General features: G+C 36.6%; 2 protein-coding genes across 2 annotated transcripts; one reads left to right on the forward strand and one right to left on the reverse strand.

Moving 5' to 3' along the window:
• The first annotated feature begins 1,277 nt into the window (after positions 1-1,277).
• Positions 1,278-11,398, forward strand: LOC113699120 (conserved oligomeric Golgi complex subunit 2). The gene is made up of 12 exons (XM_027219236.2): positions 1,278-1,841; positions 5,524-5,730; positions 6,903-7,233; positions 7,856-8,017; positions 8,097-8,196; positions 8,380-8,595; positions 8,689-8,797; positions 9,355-9,555; positions 9,752-9,856; positions 10,463-10,588; positions 10,704-10,838; positions 10,948-11,398. Exons 1-12 carry the CDS (start codon positions 1,356-1,358, stop codon positions 11,059-11,061), a joined length of 2,292 nt encoding a protein of 763 aa, XP_027075037.1. The 5' UTR covers positions 1,278-1,355; the 3' UTR covers positions 11,062-11,398.
• Positions 11,399-15,082: 3,684 nt separating this feature from the next.
• On the reverse strand, positions 15,083-17,987 carry LOC113697999 (probable receptor-like protein kinase At2g23200). Its single transcript, XM_027217656.2, has one exon. The coding sequence runs from the start codon at positions 17,951-17,953 to the stop codon at positions 15,362-15,364; it is 2,592 nt and encodes an 863-aa protein (XP_027073457.1). The 5' UTR covers positions 17,954-17,987; the 3' UTR covers positions 15,083-15,361.
• Positions 17,988-18,544: the final 557 nt, after the last annotated feature.

Genomic DNA, 18,544 nt, shown 5'->3' on the forward strand with positions numbered 1-18,544 from the left:
CTCTCTTTTATATAGTTATAGACGTTGAAACCTATAAATGGCATGATGAATACTAACATATAGATTGAAAAAGCTTACATATAATGAGAATTAAAACCTAAGATCTTTTATTTTTAGGACTTCAATTTTAACTATTAGACCAAAATTTCATCGGTTGAATATATATTACATGCATGAAATTATTCTCAATAGAAAAAATAGGTCACTAGAAAATGGCATAAGCTATATGCTTTTTGTATGAAGAAGTAACAAATTTTTTTATGACAACTGGCAATGTTGAGGAGTCTACATGGATATATCTACATATAAAATAGTAGTACCATGATAACAAAATCTTTATATGCATAAAATGTCATTTTAAATGAAGTTAAAATTAATATTTGGATGTTTCTTAGCTTCTTGCATGATGAGGATTTGGTTCCTCTAATTATAATTGGAGAAAATAGAATGAACTAATAGTTATACTGGTACTAATATTTTAATCAAAGCATGTTTTAAAAAATGTACAAAGGAGTGCTTTACCGTGCATTTTAAATTTTTAAATAAAAAATTATGCATTACCTTCCACGTGTCATTGATCATTGAATAGGAGATGCTTAGTATTTCAAAGGAATGCATACTTTCAAATTCTACAGGAAAATGTTTACATTGCAACAAATACTGCATGACATATTTTTGTTGAAATCTATGTTTCGTATGTACTCCCACTCTTTTGTAAATAACTTTGGTAATCAGATTAATTTAGAATTGCAAAATACAATTTACATAGTTTTCAGGATGAAGAATGGAGGGATTCTAACCCATTGTGATCTACGCAGATTATATAGATCTATTTGGGTAGTTGCTTTTCTGTATAATGCAAGTTAACGTTTATGACCCAAAAGGAAAAAGAAGCATGCTTTCAAATAGTTTGATGAGATTGTCACGAATAATATTTATTATTCTTTCCAGATACATTAAAAATGGAAAATTTATGCCTAACTTTTAAATTTTAAATTTGCTCCCCTGCTCCATATTATTTTTAAATATTTGTTTAGAGACTAAATTAGCTAAGATAAAAGTTTAGACCCTAGATTTATTCTGGTAAAAACTTGAAACTCAAGATACTCCTTCCCAAAAAAAAAAAAAAAAAAAAAACTCAAGATGCTAGTATTGGGACAAAATTAACTAAAATAAAAGTTGAGAGACCAAATTTGCTCTAGCAAAAAGGTTGAAGGACTAAATTAGTGATTTTCTCATTTTTTGTCCAACCTTCAATCTTCACTCCCGTGTGTTTATAACGATAACGAAAACTCCCCCGGGTCACAAGAAGGAAAATACAGGGAAGAAAAAAAGAAGGAAGAAAACGAATTGCAATGCCAGATCTACGATCTCCGCAAGCGCCACCAGCGCCGCCACCTCTTCCACCGCCGCGATCCGCCGCAGACTTGTTCGGAGATCCAGTGGATTCCTATCCGCCATGGCTAAACCCAACGGCATTCGTAGACCAAGAGTTCGACCCGGAATCCTACATCTCCGACCTCCGAACCTTCGTCCCCTTCGAGACCTTGCGATCGGAGCTCCAATCGCACTTGAGTTCCCTGCAGCGAGAGCTCGTCGACTTAATTAACCGCGATTACTCGGATTTCGTCAGTCTCAGTACCAAGTTGATCGACATCGATGCCAGTGTTGTTCGTATGCGAGCCCCATTGCTCGATATTAAAGAGAAGATCTTGGCTTTCCGAGGTGCCGTTGATGCATCTCTCAGCGCTCTTAAAAGCCGGCTCAAGCAGCGTGCTGATGCCAATCAGACTAGAGAAGTTCTCGAGCTCTTGCTTGATACCTTCCATGTGGTTTCCAAGGTAAAATGCGTATCATTATTTCTTTTGGTTTTTTTCTTCCTACTCCTTGGAGTGAATGATGATGCATCTGATGTTACTCTTGCTTTTTATTCTACATGCTGATTTTGTAGAAATTGTGAACTTTCTGGATATTGTTTTGATTTTATTTTCTTTTGTTTGATATTTTTTTAGGATATTTGCATATTGTTTAAATCGGATTCAATGACAACTGGGATAACGCTAATCTATTTCTGAACTATAGCTGGAGATAATTGTAGGTGTGCTTATTATTATTGGTTAGTAATGGTGTTTGGGCAGTGAGATGAAGTTGAAATGTTCATTTGGAGAATTTAGAAAGATCTAGTAGTTTGAGAAGAGTAAAGAAGAAAAGCCTTCAGGTAAATACTTCAATAGTCAAAATTGATAGAACGTGACATAATACTAGAATTTGATGTTAAGCTATGTTGTGATCCAAAGACAGCAGGTATATATCCTGAAAGTTCTTTACCGTATAAAGTACTTCATACTTCCTTAGGTTAGCTTTGATATTTGGTGACAAGATTAATATGCTGAGCATATGGGGGAAATTGACGTAGCAATGACATTAACATGTAGGAAGAATGTTTGAAAATAGAGGTTCATTCAGTGGAAATTTTTCTTTGTCTGCTTTCAGCTGTCGTGCGTAGTAGATTAGTCAAATTCATGGAGACAGAGAAAGTGAGTAGAATTCTCTTTAGAATAGGCAGGAACTGATTAAAACTATTCTCATTCTTGGTAATATTGAATAGAGTTGATTGAGCTTCAAATTGAGAGGTCCTGAGAGAAATGCATGCTGCTGGTATCTAAGAATTGAAGTTGGAAGCAGGATAGTTGGTAGAATGTGTATAACACATTGCTTAGTGTAGGATAGGCTGGGATAATGCATGTAAACTTAGCCAAAAGTTTATACCCTTTGCTCGTGTATAGAAGTATAAGGCACTAAGATTAGACTTCCAAGTCCTCTTTGATTGGTAATACTTGCATACTTATATGGCAGCATGTATATTAGTTGCTCTATTATATGGCTTCTTTATCTTTTATAATCTGCTTGGTTTTTACGTATTTGGTTTCCCTTTGAGGCAGTTACTATTTATCTGCTATCTGAACTTAATGTTTTTGAGACAACCATATACTTACTCCACTTGTTGCTGTAAATATATATAAGATATAAGCTCAAGGTTAGACTTAATTACTGCTTCATGCTATGTAGCAAAATGTTTTGAAGAATAAATTACAAGGAACTTTTTTCGTCTATTATCTTCAATTCTCCAATCTTTGTGTTCAGGGAATTTAAAACCGTGTTTTATTGTTTCTTGAAAAGGATCTGCAGAGAACAGAAATTCTACCGGTTAACTGTTCTTTATTTTAAACAGAAGTCACATTACTCTGATATGGTTTGTTTTTGAAGTTGGAATTAGGTTCCCTTTGACAAATATTATGAATTAAAGAACGACTTTGGGTTCGATAGACTTAATGAAACTGTTGACATTTTGGCATTGTGGAATGTTATTTGCAGCTTACCTGTTGAATGTGGCCTAGTGTTTTTTCTACGAAACAATCTGTTACAGTTTTTTCTGCTAATTGGAACCTGCAAACAAGGTCACACAAACATGTTTTGGTAGCGAGTATGCAAGATTTAGGTGTTTGATTCTAGTGTTGCAAAAGACTTAATATAATCTAGAGAAAAATGTAGATTAAAGATAATATAAGTTGATTGTTGTTATCAGGTATTGGAGAGTGTTTATCGAAGTACATTAATTTTGTTGGTGTCCTAAGTTGACAAGGAATAAAGCTCTCCTTGTTGGATCACTTGACTGATCATTGTCTCACTCCAAGCTGTAGAAGATTGGACATGCAAAGAAATAGTGAACTGATGTAGAGCATTAACCTAGACAGGAGCCTTTGCATAATTAAAAATGAAGATTTCATTGCAGGCGAAAGAAATATTCTATACTTGTTAAGTAGCTTATTTGGAATTGATTAAGTGTGGCTACCTTTATTTTGGAATTGAGCAGCTAGGGCTTGGGTGGATATGAACTTAGTTTTCTTTTTTACCCCTCTTGGTAAGTTTGTGGAGATGAAAGCAATTGGTTAGAGTGGTGAATGGGTCTCTACGAGTGCATAAAAAGGAGCCTAGTTGGTGATGATGATAAGGATCATGTTTGTGACATGAATTTGCACCCAGGATGATGAGTAAATTTTATGCAAATTATAAAATCTATTCTCCCTGAAAGTGTAAACAATTGGAACGATAAACACGAGTTGCATTGTCAGCTAATAATTGACAAGCATCTTTCCCTTCTCTCCACAATTCCCCCAACAAAATGACAATAATTAACTATAAGGTTGCTGCTAGATTAGTAGCTTGTGGGACGGATGGCTACTATATATATAATGCAGGTGGTCAGGAACTTGATTTTTAATGCCTCTTCTCCCTCCAAAGATTAAAAAGAAACATATTTATGAAAAAGTTGTCTGAGTGAAAACTACCAGAATGATTCTTCATTTGTATATGACCATCATATACAATGTTTAGGTAGCTCTAGTTTTCAAGAGCTTGCGTTATGGGTAGCGACTCCATAGTACAGGTGGTCAGGAGTTCTATTTCTGATGCATTTCCTACCCTCCAAGATGATAAAAAGGAAGACAAGTTTATCATATTAGTGTTTACTTTAAAATTGGAGTGTCATTCTCTTGTTTATATGTGGGCATTCATAGTTAGTCTTGAGGTTTTATCTCTAAATGCTGGTTTAACGTATACATTGTGATGTCAATTATCTACTTAACCTAGGTACAAAATTCAAAAACTACCCTGGACCCTAAGTATGAGTTTCTATAGGTTCCCTTTCTTATTAATCATGTTGCTAAAAGAATAAGTAATTTCATTTTTGTATGTAAACGGGATTTTCTTGTTTCTGTTGTGGGTTGTAAATTTCTTGTTATTAGAATAAAGATGAAATTTTCACTATTACACTTCTGCTGCACTTGAAATTTTGTGTGTCATTCAATTTCACCAGCACATTATATCTAAAGCCTGATAGAGAACTGGTGATATAATGGCCTAACCATACGTAGTCTTTTTTTCCCCTGTTTCAGAAATTCAATTAAAGATCATCTAAGGTCTAATGGTTTGATGAAAGATGCAGTTGCTGATGCTGTATGTGATAATTGACATAGGTGTGATGTTTTAGATTTTGTTACCTATCTCTTCCGCTTAACTTTGTTCGTTGGTTTTGTTGTCTCTATGGCTAAGTGAACTTGCTCTTCCTTTTATTGTTGTCTCTCTCTCTCTCTATTTCTATGTCTCCTGTCGCCACATTCAAATCCTTATCCTGACTAAAAGTATATGTTTCTTTTCTGTTGTCAACATTAGACAGAGGCCAAATATTTGAGGACCTATCACATTGTTTTCTGGAGTACTTCTCAAGAAGTGGGCTCTTCTATTTAGTCCAATGTTTAATGTCCAAGATTATCTGATTCGACATCCTTCATATCTGTGCTCATCATGGAAAAGATATTGAAAACTTGTGGGCTGCTTCTTACTTATTCTAACCATTTAGGATGCTTATTTCATCCATGCTCCTCTCTCCCCGCTCCCTCTTATCTCCTGCACAGTATGTAAGACTGATTATTGAAGTGTTTATCTTGTTTTTACTGAATGCAGGTTGAGAAACTGATAAAGGAGCTCCCAAGTATACCTGTTGATTGGTCTAATGGGTATGTCAATTCTGCTTCAAAGGATCATTTAAGCAATGGGATCTCCTTACAACATATTGAAAATAGCACAAGTCTTAGAGAGACTCAAAGCATGCTGCTAGAACGCATTGCTAGTGAGATGAATAGGCTTAAGTTCTACATAACTCATGCGCAGGTCTTTTTTGCTGGCCCTCATGTTAATCTTTTATATTCTTTTAATTACAAAAAGTTTCATTTGCTTTTGCTTCACCCTTATTCAATTATCAGGTTTTGTATTAAGGAAACAAATTAATGCCTATGATAGCCAGATAATGTCCTTTATCGCTGTTATATTTTGTCAGTGATGCCACTAGTTGTTCTTCTGTATTATCTAGGCTTCATATTTTACAAATTGGAGCAATAGTCATGTAGGAGTACGAAAAAGCAGATATATTGTGGCAAACTTGGCTAACTTACTGTTGGTCTATTAATTATATATTTGTTCAATCAGTCACTGTTTTTGAATTGATGAATTGGACAAGTTCCCATTGTTTGAACTTTCTTTTTTTCTAGTCATACTCCAAGTAAGAGGGTTAGCGTCTTGTTTACATAAACTCGTTACCTCTCTTTTGCCACTTTCTCTCCTTTCTTTTTTTATTTGGAAGCTTAATTTTATGATAATGTTCTTATCATATTAGAAGCATGCTCTTGCTATAGCTAAATTTGATGTGAAGCCATGATGAAACTGCTTTTCTACAATGTTTATGGTGGTCATAATATTAAAATGATTGCTTTGCATTATCTTGTATTACTTTCTTTAGGTTGGATTTAATGTGCTTTTTAATTCACACGTCTTGGAAATTCCAGAAGTGCTCTGGACCACTGTAATTGAAGATCTTGCATCAAAATGTTCTGGTTTGTGATTGTTCATGTATAGATAAAATGATTTGTCTGGTTCATTGTTTGCTAGTTTGTTCTTTTATTGTTTTGTTTATGCGTTTATGCTTTTATTGTTTCCTTTATTGTTTTCTTTAGAGGGTGTTGGTGGTGGATATTAAAATCTTTTGGTGCATATATTAACGGAAAATTTTCAGCTTAAAAACATTTTTTAGCAGCATAACAAAAATCCTGTTTTTATGTGCTGACTCTGTTGCCAGCATTGTGGCTGGGATTGTTTTGATCGCCAATGGATGTCATTTAGATCTTTTACCTAGCTTTTCATTTTATGTATTTTTCTTTTTTATCATAAAATCTTGGCTGTTTCCTTAAAAAACCAGTCGAAAAAGTAATATTTAATTGCTAAAACTTAAGTTATCTGAGGTATAACCTTTCCACCTTACACTTTTTCTGTCTATGTCGGCAGTACAGAATATGCCTTTTATTGAAAACATGGAGAAGAGGATACAGAGTGCTAGCTTGTTAGTGGATACCAGCTTAGGACACTGTTTTGTCGATGCCCTTGAACATAGGGATGCAAATGCCATATACAATTGTTTGCGTGCATATGCAGCCATTGATAACACCAGAAATGCTGAGGAGATATTTCGATCCACGGTGGTTGCTCCATTTGTTGAGAAAATCTTTGATGATTCATCAGGGACTGGTGGGGAATCTGCAGATGAACTTGTGCAGGACTACAAGATAATCAAGCAATACATTGAAGATGATTGTAAATTTTTGCTGGATATATCTACTAGAGGTACTATTGTGATAACTATTGACTTACGAGACGAAACTAACCCAATGTTCTGTCCTATTATGGAAGGGGAAAATTAATACCTTAAGATGTTTTTCAGATATGGGTTATGTATGGTGGAGGGGAAAGGAGGATATATAATTAAAGTAAATATAGTTAACATCATTATCTTGACTTTTTTAGCCATGTTTTTAGTGATTGCAGCCTCCTACTCATCCAACTTAGGAGGGTATGAAAGGGTTGGCCAGAAGGATTTGTGTCATCAGATTTTACTTGCCTTCCTTTGAAGTATTGAAAATGAGGCTTTAAAATTTTTATTACTAACATCACTCTTTTCCTTCTGCTTTTCACCCTATTGGAAACTGGGATAGGTTTCTGCTATTAAACATAGAATATACATCCCAACCAAACAAAGTTTCACATTCTGCAATTTAGCTGCAACCAAAGGACCAAAAAAGACTCTCGGGCTCAAAATTGCATTAGTTGCAGAATCTTTATCTTATTGGATGTACTCATGGTCTTTGTCTTATTTAGTGCTTTAAGGGTTACTAATATCTTTTTACGAGTATCCACGAGAAAGAAATATTTTTATGATTATTAAGTTCTTTTTTTTATTGATCTGCAGAAAATTCTGGTTTGCATGTTTTTAGTTTTGTGGCAAATTCTATACTTAAGGAGGTTCTCTCTGCAATCCAAAAAAGAAAGCCTGGAGCCTTTTCTCCTGGAAGGCCTAAAGAGTTTCTAAAGAACTACAAGTCAAGCTTGGATTTTTTGGCTCATTTAGAAGGTATTAGTGCACTTCTGAAAAATAAAATTTTGTTCTGAGCTACTAATAAAGTGTCAGCTTATGTATTTATGTGATGCAGGTTATTATCGCACTAGATCTTCAGTTGCTAAGTTTCGTGCTGAGGCTGTATATATTGAGTTCATGAAGCAATGGAATATTGGAGTCTACTTTACATTGAGGTACTCAGTGCAATTCTAACATGGTCATTTTCACTTGAAATTGGAGTTTATTTTGCTTGTCACATGAGCCATTAATGGGGAACGCTGAATTTTTGTTTGGATGGCTTGGGTTGGCTCCTGTGATATCTTTAAGAAAATGGCTGAGCAAAACAAATTGCAGCCAGTTTGACTCAATGGCTTTAGGTTTCAGGAAATTGCCGGAACTTTGGATTCTTCACTTGTTGTGGCTAGTCTTCTTCCTGTTGAAAGTTCATCCTCTGATTTGAAAAATTCTCAAGCATTATTATTAAAGCAAAGTATCACACTGTTAGAGTGTTTAAGTTCCTGCTGGCAAGACGATGTTCTTGTAATTTCTTGTGCGGACAAGTTTCTTCGCTTAACTCTGCAACTTCTTTCCAGGTTAGCTTGTACATGAGTTGACTTCTAAGGATATTTTTTGGATAAATGCAGTATGTCTAAATTTTTAAATACTTCAAATGCATAAAATTTCAGGTACTCCAACTGGTTATTGACTGGACTTGCTGCTCGTAAATCTAAAAGTACTGGGTCCAGTGCTGGTTCTGAATGGGCTATTTCTGCTGCCGCGGATGACTTCATTTATGTAAGTACCAATTGCTTTATTTGACTTCTGATACTGTTGGGTGGTACACTCTTAAAGAAGTGAAAAACACAGAGATGGAGCAGAAACTTTGTGTTGAATTTTATTGTACTAGAAAACTCCTGTTCTTTGAATAACTGAACATGTCAATTTGGTTATGATAATTATCTTTCTTATGACTGGCAAGTCAATTATATTTTTAACTTCATCCCTTGCTTTGGACTAAATCCTTGTACCAATATAGCTTCACTAGGAATGGCAGACGCATACAATGGGTTCAAAGTTTTTATCTGTCTAGATTGTTTTTGTTGTATAGTGGTCATCAGGTGTTAAAATACCAAAAAGGAAGGTTTCTGTTAGTGTGGTTTTTCTATGCACTTCAGTATATTAGTTTGAGTTACTTCCTTTCTCTTAACTTGTTTCTATGTTGTAAATCCTATTTTGGTTTATGTCATTATATAACGAGCGAAATTGCGTTCGTTGGCTAAAAGATTTCCTGACGTAAAAACCAGTTTTATTACGATCATAAAATTGTATAGTTTTGAGTGTTTGTTTTGCAGATAATTCATGATTTGCATTATCTAGTGAACGAGGTTTCTGGTAACTACCTTGGACACGTTCTTGGGCTTCTTAAGTCATGCTCCTCAGAAGTACTTGATCTTGTAAAACAAAGCATTCTACAAGGTGGGAACTCCCTGAAAGATCTTCTGCCCCATATCATGAGTTCAATATCTGACACACTGGTTGAGAAATCAGTGGAGGTAAGTTGTATGTCCTTAAAAATTTTGTTTACTTTGAGCTGGATGTGAAATGATGCTCATAAAATGTATCATGTCTGGACTTTTCGCTTGAAATATATGTACTATAGAAATCATTGGTTGGCTTGGAGAATGGGCTTATTTGGTTGTGGATGATTTTGTATAAATCACCGTTCATACATTTGCCGAAATGTTACAGGACTTGAGACAACTAAAGGGAATAACTGCCACATACAGGATGACTAACAAACCTCTTCCTACTAGGCATTCACCCTATGTCTCAGGTGTATTGCGTCCAATAAAGGTACTTCCCACAACTATTATTTTCTTATTCCTGTTCAAAAATGGGTTTTTCTCTGTAACTGGGACTATTCGTATGTTTCAATCTACCGTTTTAAATGATAACCTCTCATGGATAACATTGCGGTTTCTGAAAGCATGTGTAAAATTGTATTGTAGGAAGGAAGTATGATAAGTTATTGTACTAACTTTAATTTGCCCTTGTTCGAGTCTGCCAGATGTGCATCTGCTTAGGTTGTCCGAAAAGACAAGTAGCACGTGTTATGCATCCTTGTCATGATAGAAGTGCACTGGTACTTAGTTCTGTAGAGCTGAGAGTCAATGTTCTGATATCTCACATCCTGAATCATATTTTATTAACTTTGCTTATGTTACTCCTATTCTGTGATTCAGCTCATTCTATAAGATTTACAAGTTGTAACAACTTTCTTTGGCGTCATATCTGTGTTTGCCTATGCTTCTCTTTCCTTCTGTCACCATATTATGCAGTAAACTCACAAGTACTAATATATTTTTCACCACCATTAGTTTTGCTGGCAAATATTGGAATATCTGCTGCTTAAGGCTCATGATACTTGATAAAATCACTCATTGCTGTCACTTTTGACAGACTTTCTTAGAGGGGGAGAGAGCTACCGCATATCTAACAGAACATATCAAGAATGACCTCTTGCAACGCACTGCTTTTGAAATAACTGGCCATTATAATGAATTAGCTACCGACCTTGTTACCGTGGTAAGCATACAACTCTTCTACCTCTAAAACTAATGTGTCTGATTTTTAAACATTCTACCCCATAGAATAAAGGTCAAGAAATTGTTAGAGAGTTTATCTTGCAACTTCCTTGTAGGCCCGGAAAACAGAATCTTCCCTTCAGAAAATACGTTTAGGTGCACAGAGGCGAGCTGGAGCCAGCTCTGATGTGTCAGACCATAATGTGTCCGATACTGACAAGATCTGCATGCAACTATTCCTTGATATCCAGGTGACTGCCATCTCTCCACAGCTCTTACATATAGTGTTGCACGCATGCTAGAAGTGGATCTGTTTGCTATCAGTTAGAACAGTCACTTGACCAAGTCCTTTTTCTGCAGGAGTATGGACGGAACCTAGCTTCTCTTGGGGTTGAGGCGGCTAATATACCAGCATATCGATCATTGTGGCAGTGTGTGGCTCCTCCAGACAGGCAAAATTCAATAAGCTTCTAGTCCGGCTGTCAGTCATTTTTGGTTGTATAATTCAGAACAACACCACTCCTTTGAATGAGTTGTTTGTGAGCTCTGGTGATAGGTTACTATACTTCTGGAAAACAATCACATCGATCCAAGAGAGACAAAGAAATCACACAATTTTTGTTTGTTTCTTCAAAATTTTCCTTGCTGGTCTGATTTGTAAGCCCTAGTTCCCTTGTAGCCTTACCTACCATATTGTAACTAGTTGAGTCATCCGGCTTCAATATCTTGGTCTACACTGTCGTGCAAGCACTGTATTCTACATATACCTTTCAAAAAGTAATAACATCAGTTGAGGTCCACTGTTACTACATTTTTGGGTGGTGGCTGCCCCTCCCCGCCCTCCTCTCGTCCCGTCCGTGTTCACGGGGTTGCTGATAATTCTAAAGCTCTCATAGTTATAGTGAACCTGCGTTTTTAGGACTCGGGCTTCCATGGTTGCTATTCACAATTGCACACGAAAGTTTGAACACTAGTACAATCATCTTAGACACTTGAAAAATCAATGTGCAGAACTGTAGATATTAGGACAAGAATGTGCAGAAGTGCAACAAAAGGTTAGCACTCACTAGATTGTGACCTTTCACCTTGAGCATGAGGAATTTTCACTCTTTTAAGTATGAGAATGCTCCTTTGTCCTCGTATGTCAAATCACGTTGTGGATGAACCTGCTATAAGTGGGATGGGAGGTTTTGTAGTTTGTCAGTGACAATTATCGGTCAGGTAAGTGGTCCAAATCAGGTCATAGTAACTTGGCTCGATTTGGCCGGTGAATGTAAATCTCATAAAGAAGAAAAAAATTCTTTGTTTTAGATTTAAGTCACGTCAATTCATTTTTAAATTGGGCTGTGAATTGTTGTCTGCTAAACCAAAATTTAAAAAATGAAAATAATTATCGTTTTCAAAATTGACAATCTAAATTTAGGTCGCATATTAAATTGCTTCAATTTGGACCGTGAATTGTTATCTGCAATCCGTGTTAGCAAAAATACATATATTACGCGAAATTTTACTCGTAAGCACAATTATTTGATATATATTTAGGTATCCTCTCCTGTCTTGAATTGAAGGAGACGGATAAATACGCCCAATTTTTCATTAATTTTGGAATGAAAAGCATAAAATGCCCCAATACTACCATGTCGATGCGCATGGCTCCAAGAGTCCTAAGTTGGAAAGAGTTGCACTATGCTTCTTTTTTACCTCCCCAATAGCAAGGCAGATGGATTAGGGGTATACAAATGTGGTGCCAAATAGCAGGTTAAAGGTGGTGTCAGAGCACTTCTTTGGTCTTAGTTAGGTTTGTATACATGCTAATCCTTTACACAGTATCTTTAGGCTTCCGCTCCCTGTAGTATAGAATAGATTAAATTATACAAATGTTATTGTTATCAGAAAAAAAAAAAAAAAAATAGCAAGGCAGACGGATTAGGGCTCCCACAACACCAAACGTTTTACTTACTGTTTCCTACATCTTATGTCCACATTGAAATTGTTGCTGTTATGCCTCTTGCAATCTCGCCTTATCATTGTTTGTTATTTATTGTTTATTTTTTCTTTTCTTATGAACAAATCTGTCATAAATTAGTAGTAATAATTATAATAAGTTTTTTTTTTGCAAAAATTGAATTTAATTCGAAAATATATCTAAATACAGGATGGAGTAAATATCTATACAATATACTTAGGTGTACTAATTGGATACTGGTTAGAGAAATGCATAATAAAAGTAATGTGACCATTTTGAGCTCAAATTAGCAATTTCTTATAAAGTTCATACTTGTAATAGGCTCACAAGTATGAGAAAATTCTTTTGAGTGTGAGAGCATGCCTCAACTTAAAGTTGACACTTGACACACACATTACAGATCCATACAATTGGCATCAAAATGAAAAGCTTTCAGCCTTTAGTGAATCTTAACTTGCAGAGCAAAATTTCTTAACAATTTAGTGAGGGGAAAAAAAAAAGAAAAGAGAGAAAGAAGAAACAAATATTACACAAAAAAAAGAAGAAAAAAAATATGTTGTTTAAATTGTACGCATACAACAACGAAATAGGGGAAAGACAGGAAATGACTGATTTATCGAAAATGGAAGAAGTCATTTTTGTTCTTAAATATTATGGAAGAGTGTTAAGAAGCGATAGCTCATGTGATTAATACAAAGCACAATCCATTATTTTAAGCTCCACAATATGGCTTTGACTTTGGACGACCACCTTCAAAGTTACGTTTTAATTTGTGGAGGCGATCAACTTGAATTTGAAGGGAAGACATTTTTGCTCAGTGCTTTTAATTGCTTAATTATTTATGCTACTTTATCCTCCCTAAAAGGAATCCAAGTAATTTGTATCATGTATGAATGAACATTCACATGCAGACATAAAATTTGAACTCTGAATCTAACAACGATAAATACTTTAAGTGTCTTATCCTAAATCTAATTTGACAGCAGAAAAGACTTTAAGAACCCTTCCGTAACTATTGGACCGGCTCTAGTGAGTAGATAACATGTCTATTCATGCTTGATTTCAACTTAAAAAGAAAGAAGAAAAATAAAAAAAGTCGGTATGCTTATTGACTTCTGAGATGAATTATTCCCTGGGAATACAACCTTTAGTGGCTAAGATTAAAACCTCAGAGCTCAGATATTGAGGTTCTAAATCCCCGGCCTCTTCCCCGTTTCTTACATTCTAATCCTCCGTGCTAGAAAAAAATTAAAAAAAAAAAGGAAGAAGAAAAGAGGAGAGAACTCATTGCAACTGTTGGTTCAGCCACAGGTTCACGAGAAAAAAAAAATTCTACTGCATGATCAGAGCTGGGGAAAGAAATACTTGCCTCTCTACCCAATTTCCGCCAAGGGGTGAAAGGAAAGAAATTAGATTACTCCAGTGCTCTTAGGAGATCAGGCACAAAAAAATGTTGGAATTCATGACTATCACTACAGGGCAAATCACAAATGTACTTCCCCAGTGGCTACTTCTAAAGTCAATGGTGCTGGAAAAAAGATGAAGCATATTGCAACTAACTACTAGCAAACTTGAAGAAAACTCAATGATCTGACAATGACGGAATAGTGAAAGTGCATTATACAGCAGTGCTTTCAATCTTATTACCAACCGAAAATTCAGAGTCAGAATCATATGAGGTCCCACCCTGAAAAGCTATTTACCCGTTCTTTGGAAATTTACTCAGCCATGACAAGTCCAAATCCTTATATAATGATCTCAGGTTCAATTGGCTTAGACCATGCACAGAGATGCTGCACGGATTCTGCAGCTTCAATACCAACAGCTGATCACACTTGTTGTCAAGCCGTGAGCTGGAGGGAACAGGACACACAAACATGAGAAGCATATGGGCGATGCTGATTCTATTAGTCACTCTTCAATGCACATTTCTTCCATGTCATATTGACTCTAGAATTCTTCTTTCCACTCATGCAGCAGAGAATGAGATTGCGAGCCCTGAAGTTCCCTGGAAATCTGATCCATGGGAGAGCATAAGAAGCCACTTTGGCAGGAGATTCAGAATGCGTTCCCTAGCTTCTGGCCCAAATGGAAGGGGCACCGGGCACGAGTGAAATTTGTTTCTACTTGGAGTTTGCCAATGAAAGTTGATTTCCATTTCCTTTTCAATGTTCGAAAAGAGTCCAACACTGAACTGCTGCATGTTTTACGCATTCCATTTTATGGATCAAGAATATTCTTATCAAGTAACAGCCCTACTCAGCAAGCAATTGCTGACGAGTCTTTTATCTTTTTCACGTTGCAATAGCTATTATCAGAACTAGCTATTTCAGAATCATTCTGATTTTTTTTTTTTTTTGGTTATAACCATGTAATAGCAGAAGTATTCTTTTAGTTTATCTCCATAGGAAGTTTTTCCTTGATCTTTTTCGTGTATTTATTTTAGCCTCTGAAAGGTCCTTCAGACTTGGTCGGATTCAAGTTTCTAGCGTTCTAGTCAAAGCTGTTAAAGAGATAGCAACACCAATGTGAGGAATCTCATTCCCTTCCTAAATATTGCTAAACTTAATAAGCTTTTGATAGTAGCTCAGCTCAGCTTGCACTCCTCAAAATTGAACAACTTGCTAATGCACTACGGGAAAGATTCAAAACATTTCTCAAACAGGCAATGGATCTACATGGTTACAACAAGGTAAGAAGAGCAATGCTGAGTAATTTTACAAGCTATTTATTGTTTTATTGACTACTTCTCTTGAGAGGCTGCAATGGAACTTCAGTTCTGAAAGCTAGAATGTAATCACTTGTACATCATCTAGCATCCTCCATCCTTAGCTGAGAGAACACCTCACTAGGATTTGTGCTACTTCTCTCAATATTAGCATCTGAGCCAATTTCATCTTCACTCATGGCAATGCTGTGAGAAGGCAAGCGGCGAATTACTGGCAATGGCAAGTTGTAGGAAACATCCGTGTTGCTGCCCTCATGCGATTGTTCTGGAACTGCAGTGTGCTGAAGCTGCAATGCATACTCAAGATCCCACAACACATCAACCATATTAGGCCTATCAACTCCACATTCTTTTAAACACTTCTCAACAGTTTCCTCATATCTGCTCAATGAATTCGAGTCGATCTTACCAACAAGAAAAGGGTCAATGATTTTGTGAAGTTCTCCTTCCATTAGACAAGACATTCCCCAGTCAGCCAGGTTTACTTGCTGCCAGGGAAGCGAGTTGTCAATGGCTGGCCTTGCACAAAGCACTTCAAGAAGTACAACTCCAAAAGAGTACACATCAGATTTTTGAGTTAATTGAAGGCATCTAAAGTACTCAGGGTCAAGATAACCAAAGCTGCCTTTCACCTCTGTACTGACATGGGTTTGATCAAGAGGACCTAATCTTGAAATACCAAAATCGGCAACTTTAGCCACATAATGCTCATCTAGCAGAATATTTGTTGACTTCACATCCCTGTGAATAATTGAACCGCCTAGACCAGTATGAAGGTAGTGTAGACCTTTTGCTGCATCAATGCACAATTGAAGCCTTCTATTCCAAGATAATCCAGATAGTGAAGTTGATTTCCCAGATTCTTCCTTAGGAGTGTAGAGATGGTCTCTCAGAGTCCCCTTCTCCATGAACTCAAAAACTAGTACCATCTCTGATCTTTCATAGCAGTATCCAATCAAAGAAACCAGATGGCGGTGGCGAATTTTGGACAAGACCATTATCTCAGTTTGGAATTCTGGAAGGCCCTGCGTTCGTCCTGGTTCACTTCTTTTAACAGCAACTTTTGTTCCATCCCTCAGAGTACCTCTGTAGACTTTGCCAAAACCCCCTTCACCGACAATCAGTTTCTCATCAAAGTTCTTTGTTGCGTACAGAATTTCACCAAAAGGCATCTTCAGGCCAAGATTTAAATCCGGAAGAGGGGAACCATTGGTATTTCTGTCCGTGCTCTTGCTATATGAAGTTCCTGCATTCAGATCCATTAATTGCCAGTCAAGAGCATCGACAGGTTTTCCTTTCCTCAACTTCAAACTAAACCAGAACAATACCACTGTAATGATGATGAGAACCACACCTCCAGCAACTGAACCAATAATAACGGGCAAATGCTTGTTTCCTGATCCACTTCCATTTGAAATTGGACCTGGAACGTTAACCAACTGCATAATCTCTACCCCGTTAAGAAAGGCCGTTTGTTTACTAGAATCTTGCCGTGGGCCAATACTTACATTCATAAAACCAGAATCATCTGAATCCACCACAAAATCATTGTAATATGGAACTGCCGTCATGGCTGCGGTAGTGGATTCTTGTGGATCAATTTTTTGGCTGAAGTTACTATAAATATAGAGATTGAATTTCAATGGCTCGCTACCAGCTGGACTAATTACGTCACAAAAATGCACCCGGACTAGAAATTTGGCATTTCCATTTACATTGAATCCCCAAGAAGCATTAAAATTTTCTTTCGGGAGAGTGACACCTTCCCGACTAGGAGTGATGTTCAGCTCTTTGGCAGTGTTATAAACAGGGTCAGGAGCATCAAACTTTGTTGCAAATTCGGGCTGGTAATTAGGCGGTGCACTACGAAATGAAGTGTTCTTGGCTGCAGCCCGGTGGACCAAATAATCATCATCAGGTATCCAATTTCTCCCCAAAGTATCAGTGTCCGGTGTTACAGTCAGTCCACCAACGTTAATCCTATGAACTACTTGTAAAGCATTGGACAACAAACCATTGTAAACTCCTTTGCTTCCAGCAGGAGTTATGTAAAAAGGAGAATCCTGAATGAAGTTATCAGGAGCAAGAAATGCTTCTATAGCATTAACAAAGGCAAAAGAAGATGACGCGGATGGCGTGAAGTAAATTTGGAAGTTCCCCACATCGATACGGATCAAAAACTCTTTAATCACAGGTGACTTACTGGTGCTACTATTTTGGACGCTGAAGTTGGATAGGAGTGAAAACTTGGAAGTTGACACGTCGAATCTGGCAGTAGCAAGATTATCTGGAGAAGTGAAAGCATAGAAGTGAAAACGTACCACGTAAATGCCATTCTGGACAAGGTCAAGATCATATGAAGATTTTTGTCTGAAAATTCTTGCAGTTTGATAGAGTGGAGAAGATGCTGAATCCGATGATTGGTCTTCTTTGCTGTGGCTTGCGGACAAGGTGAAAGAATCGGGGTTGACGTCGCCGACGAAGTTCCGCCCGTAGACGGTTGTGCTCCCACTTGAGCCACAGTTGATGAAGTAGCGATCAGGTACGCTGTAAGCGGAGGTGTTGATTCCGTTGAACAACAAAAGATAGCAGCACAAATTGAAGAGGACATAAACTGTTTTTGGAGGATGAAGGATTTCCATTGAGTTTTGGTGGAAATTGATGAGTTTCATGAAGATGGTTTCTCGAATCTGTACTGTGAAGTCCACGGAATGGGAAGCCTTATAGTCTTTAGCTAACTTTTTCTCACGTGGGTACGAAATGGAATAGGACAACACATCCGCCTGAAGCTACATTAAATTTTAGGGATAATTTCAGACCTCCCTTCAAATTTGAAAAATTATAGAAGCCTCCCCCCAAAAAGTACTCCCTCCGTCCCGTTTTGTTAGTCCTGTTTTCCTTTTTTGTCTGTCCCAAATTGCAGTCCACTTTTCAATTGAAAAATGTAGTTGTATTTTCATTTTCCTAAAATACCCTTATTCAATACAAGTTGTTGGTGCTATAAACCTACCCCATTTAATGAGAGTTGATTCTTTTTTTACCATCAATTCAAGTTCCCATAAAATTGTACTCTATTTAATGTGAGGGTATTTTAGGAAAATAGCAATCTAAATTTACTTTTCCAACAAAGTTAACTACTTTTTCTTAAACTGTGTGAAAAAAGAAACAGGACTATCAAAGTGGGACGGAGGGAGTATGTTTTAGTAACAAATGGTGACATCAGCACAAAAAAGTCTAATGAATATCCTGTACTGCCCCAATTT

This window comes from Coffea arabica, chromosome 7c (assembly GCF_036785885.1).
Source record: "Coffea arabica cultivar ET-39 chromosome 7c, Coffea Arabica ET-39 HiFi, whole genome shotgun sequence".
Taxonomy (NCBI): domain Eukaryota; kingdom Viridiplantae; phylum Streptophyta; class Magnoliopsida; order Gentianales; family Rubiaceae; genus Coffea; species Coffea arabica.

What these genes read in the sequence shown, in the direction of transcription:
- LOC113699120 (XM_027219236.2), top strand. Translation starts at nt 1,356, where the DNA reads ATGCCAGATCTACGATCTCCGCAAGCGCCACCAGCGCCGCCACCTCTT. An exon ending in TTTTTTGGCTCATTTAGAAG is followed by an intron (nt 8,018 to 8,096) that starts GTATTAGTGCAC and finishes TATGTGATGCAG; the next exon opens with GTTATTATCGCACTAGATCT. An exon ending in CCGCGGATGACTTCATTTAT is followed by an intron (nt 8,798 to 9,354) that starts GTAAGTACCAAT and finishes TTTGTTTTGCAG; the next exon opens with ATAATTCATGATTTGCATTA.
- LOC113697999 (XM_027217656.2), bottom strand. Translation starts at nt 17,953, where the DNA reads ATGAAACTCATCAATTTCCACCAAAACTCAATGGAAATCCTTCATCCT.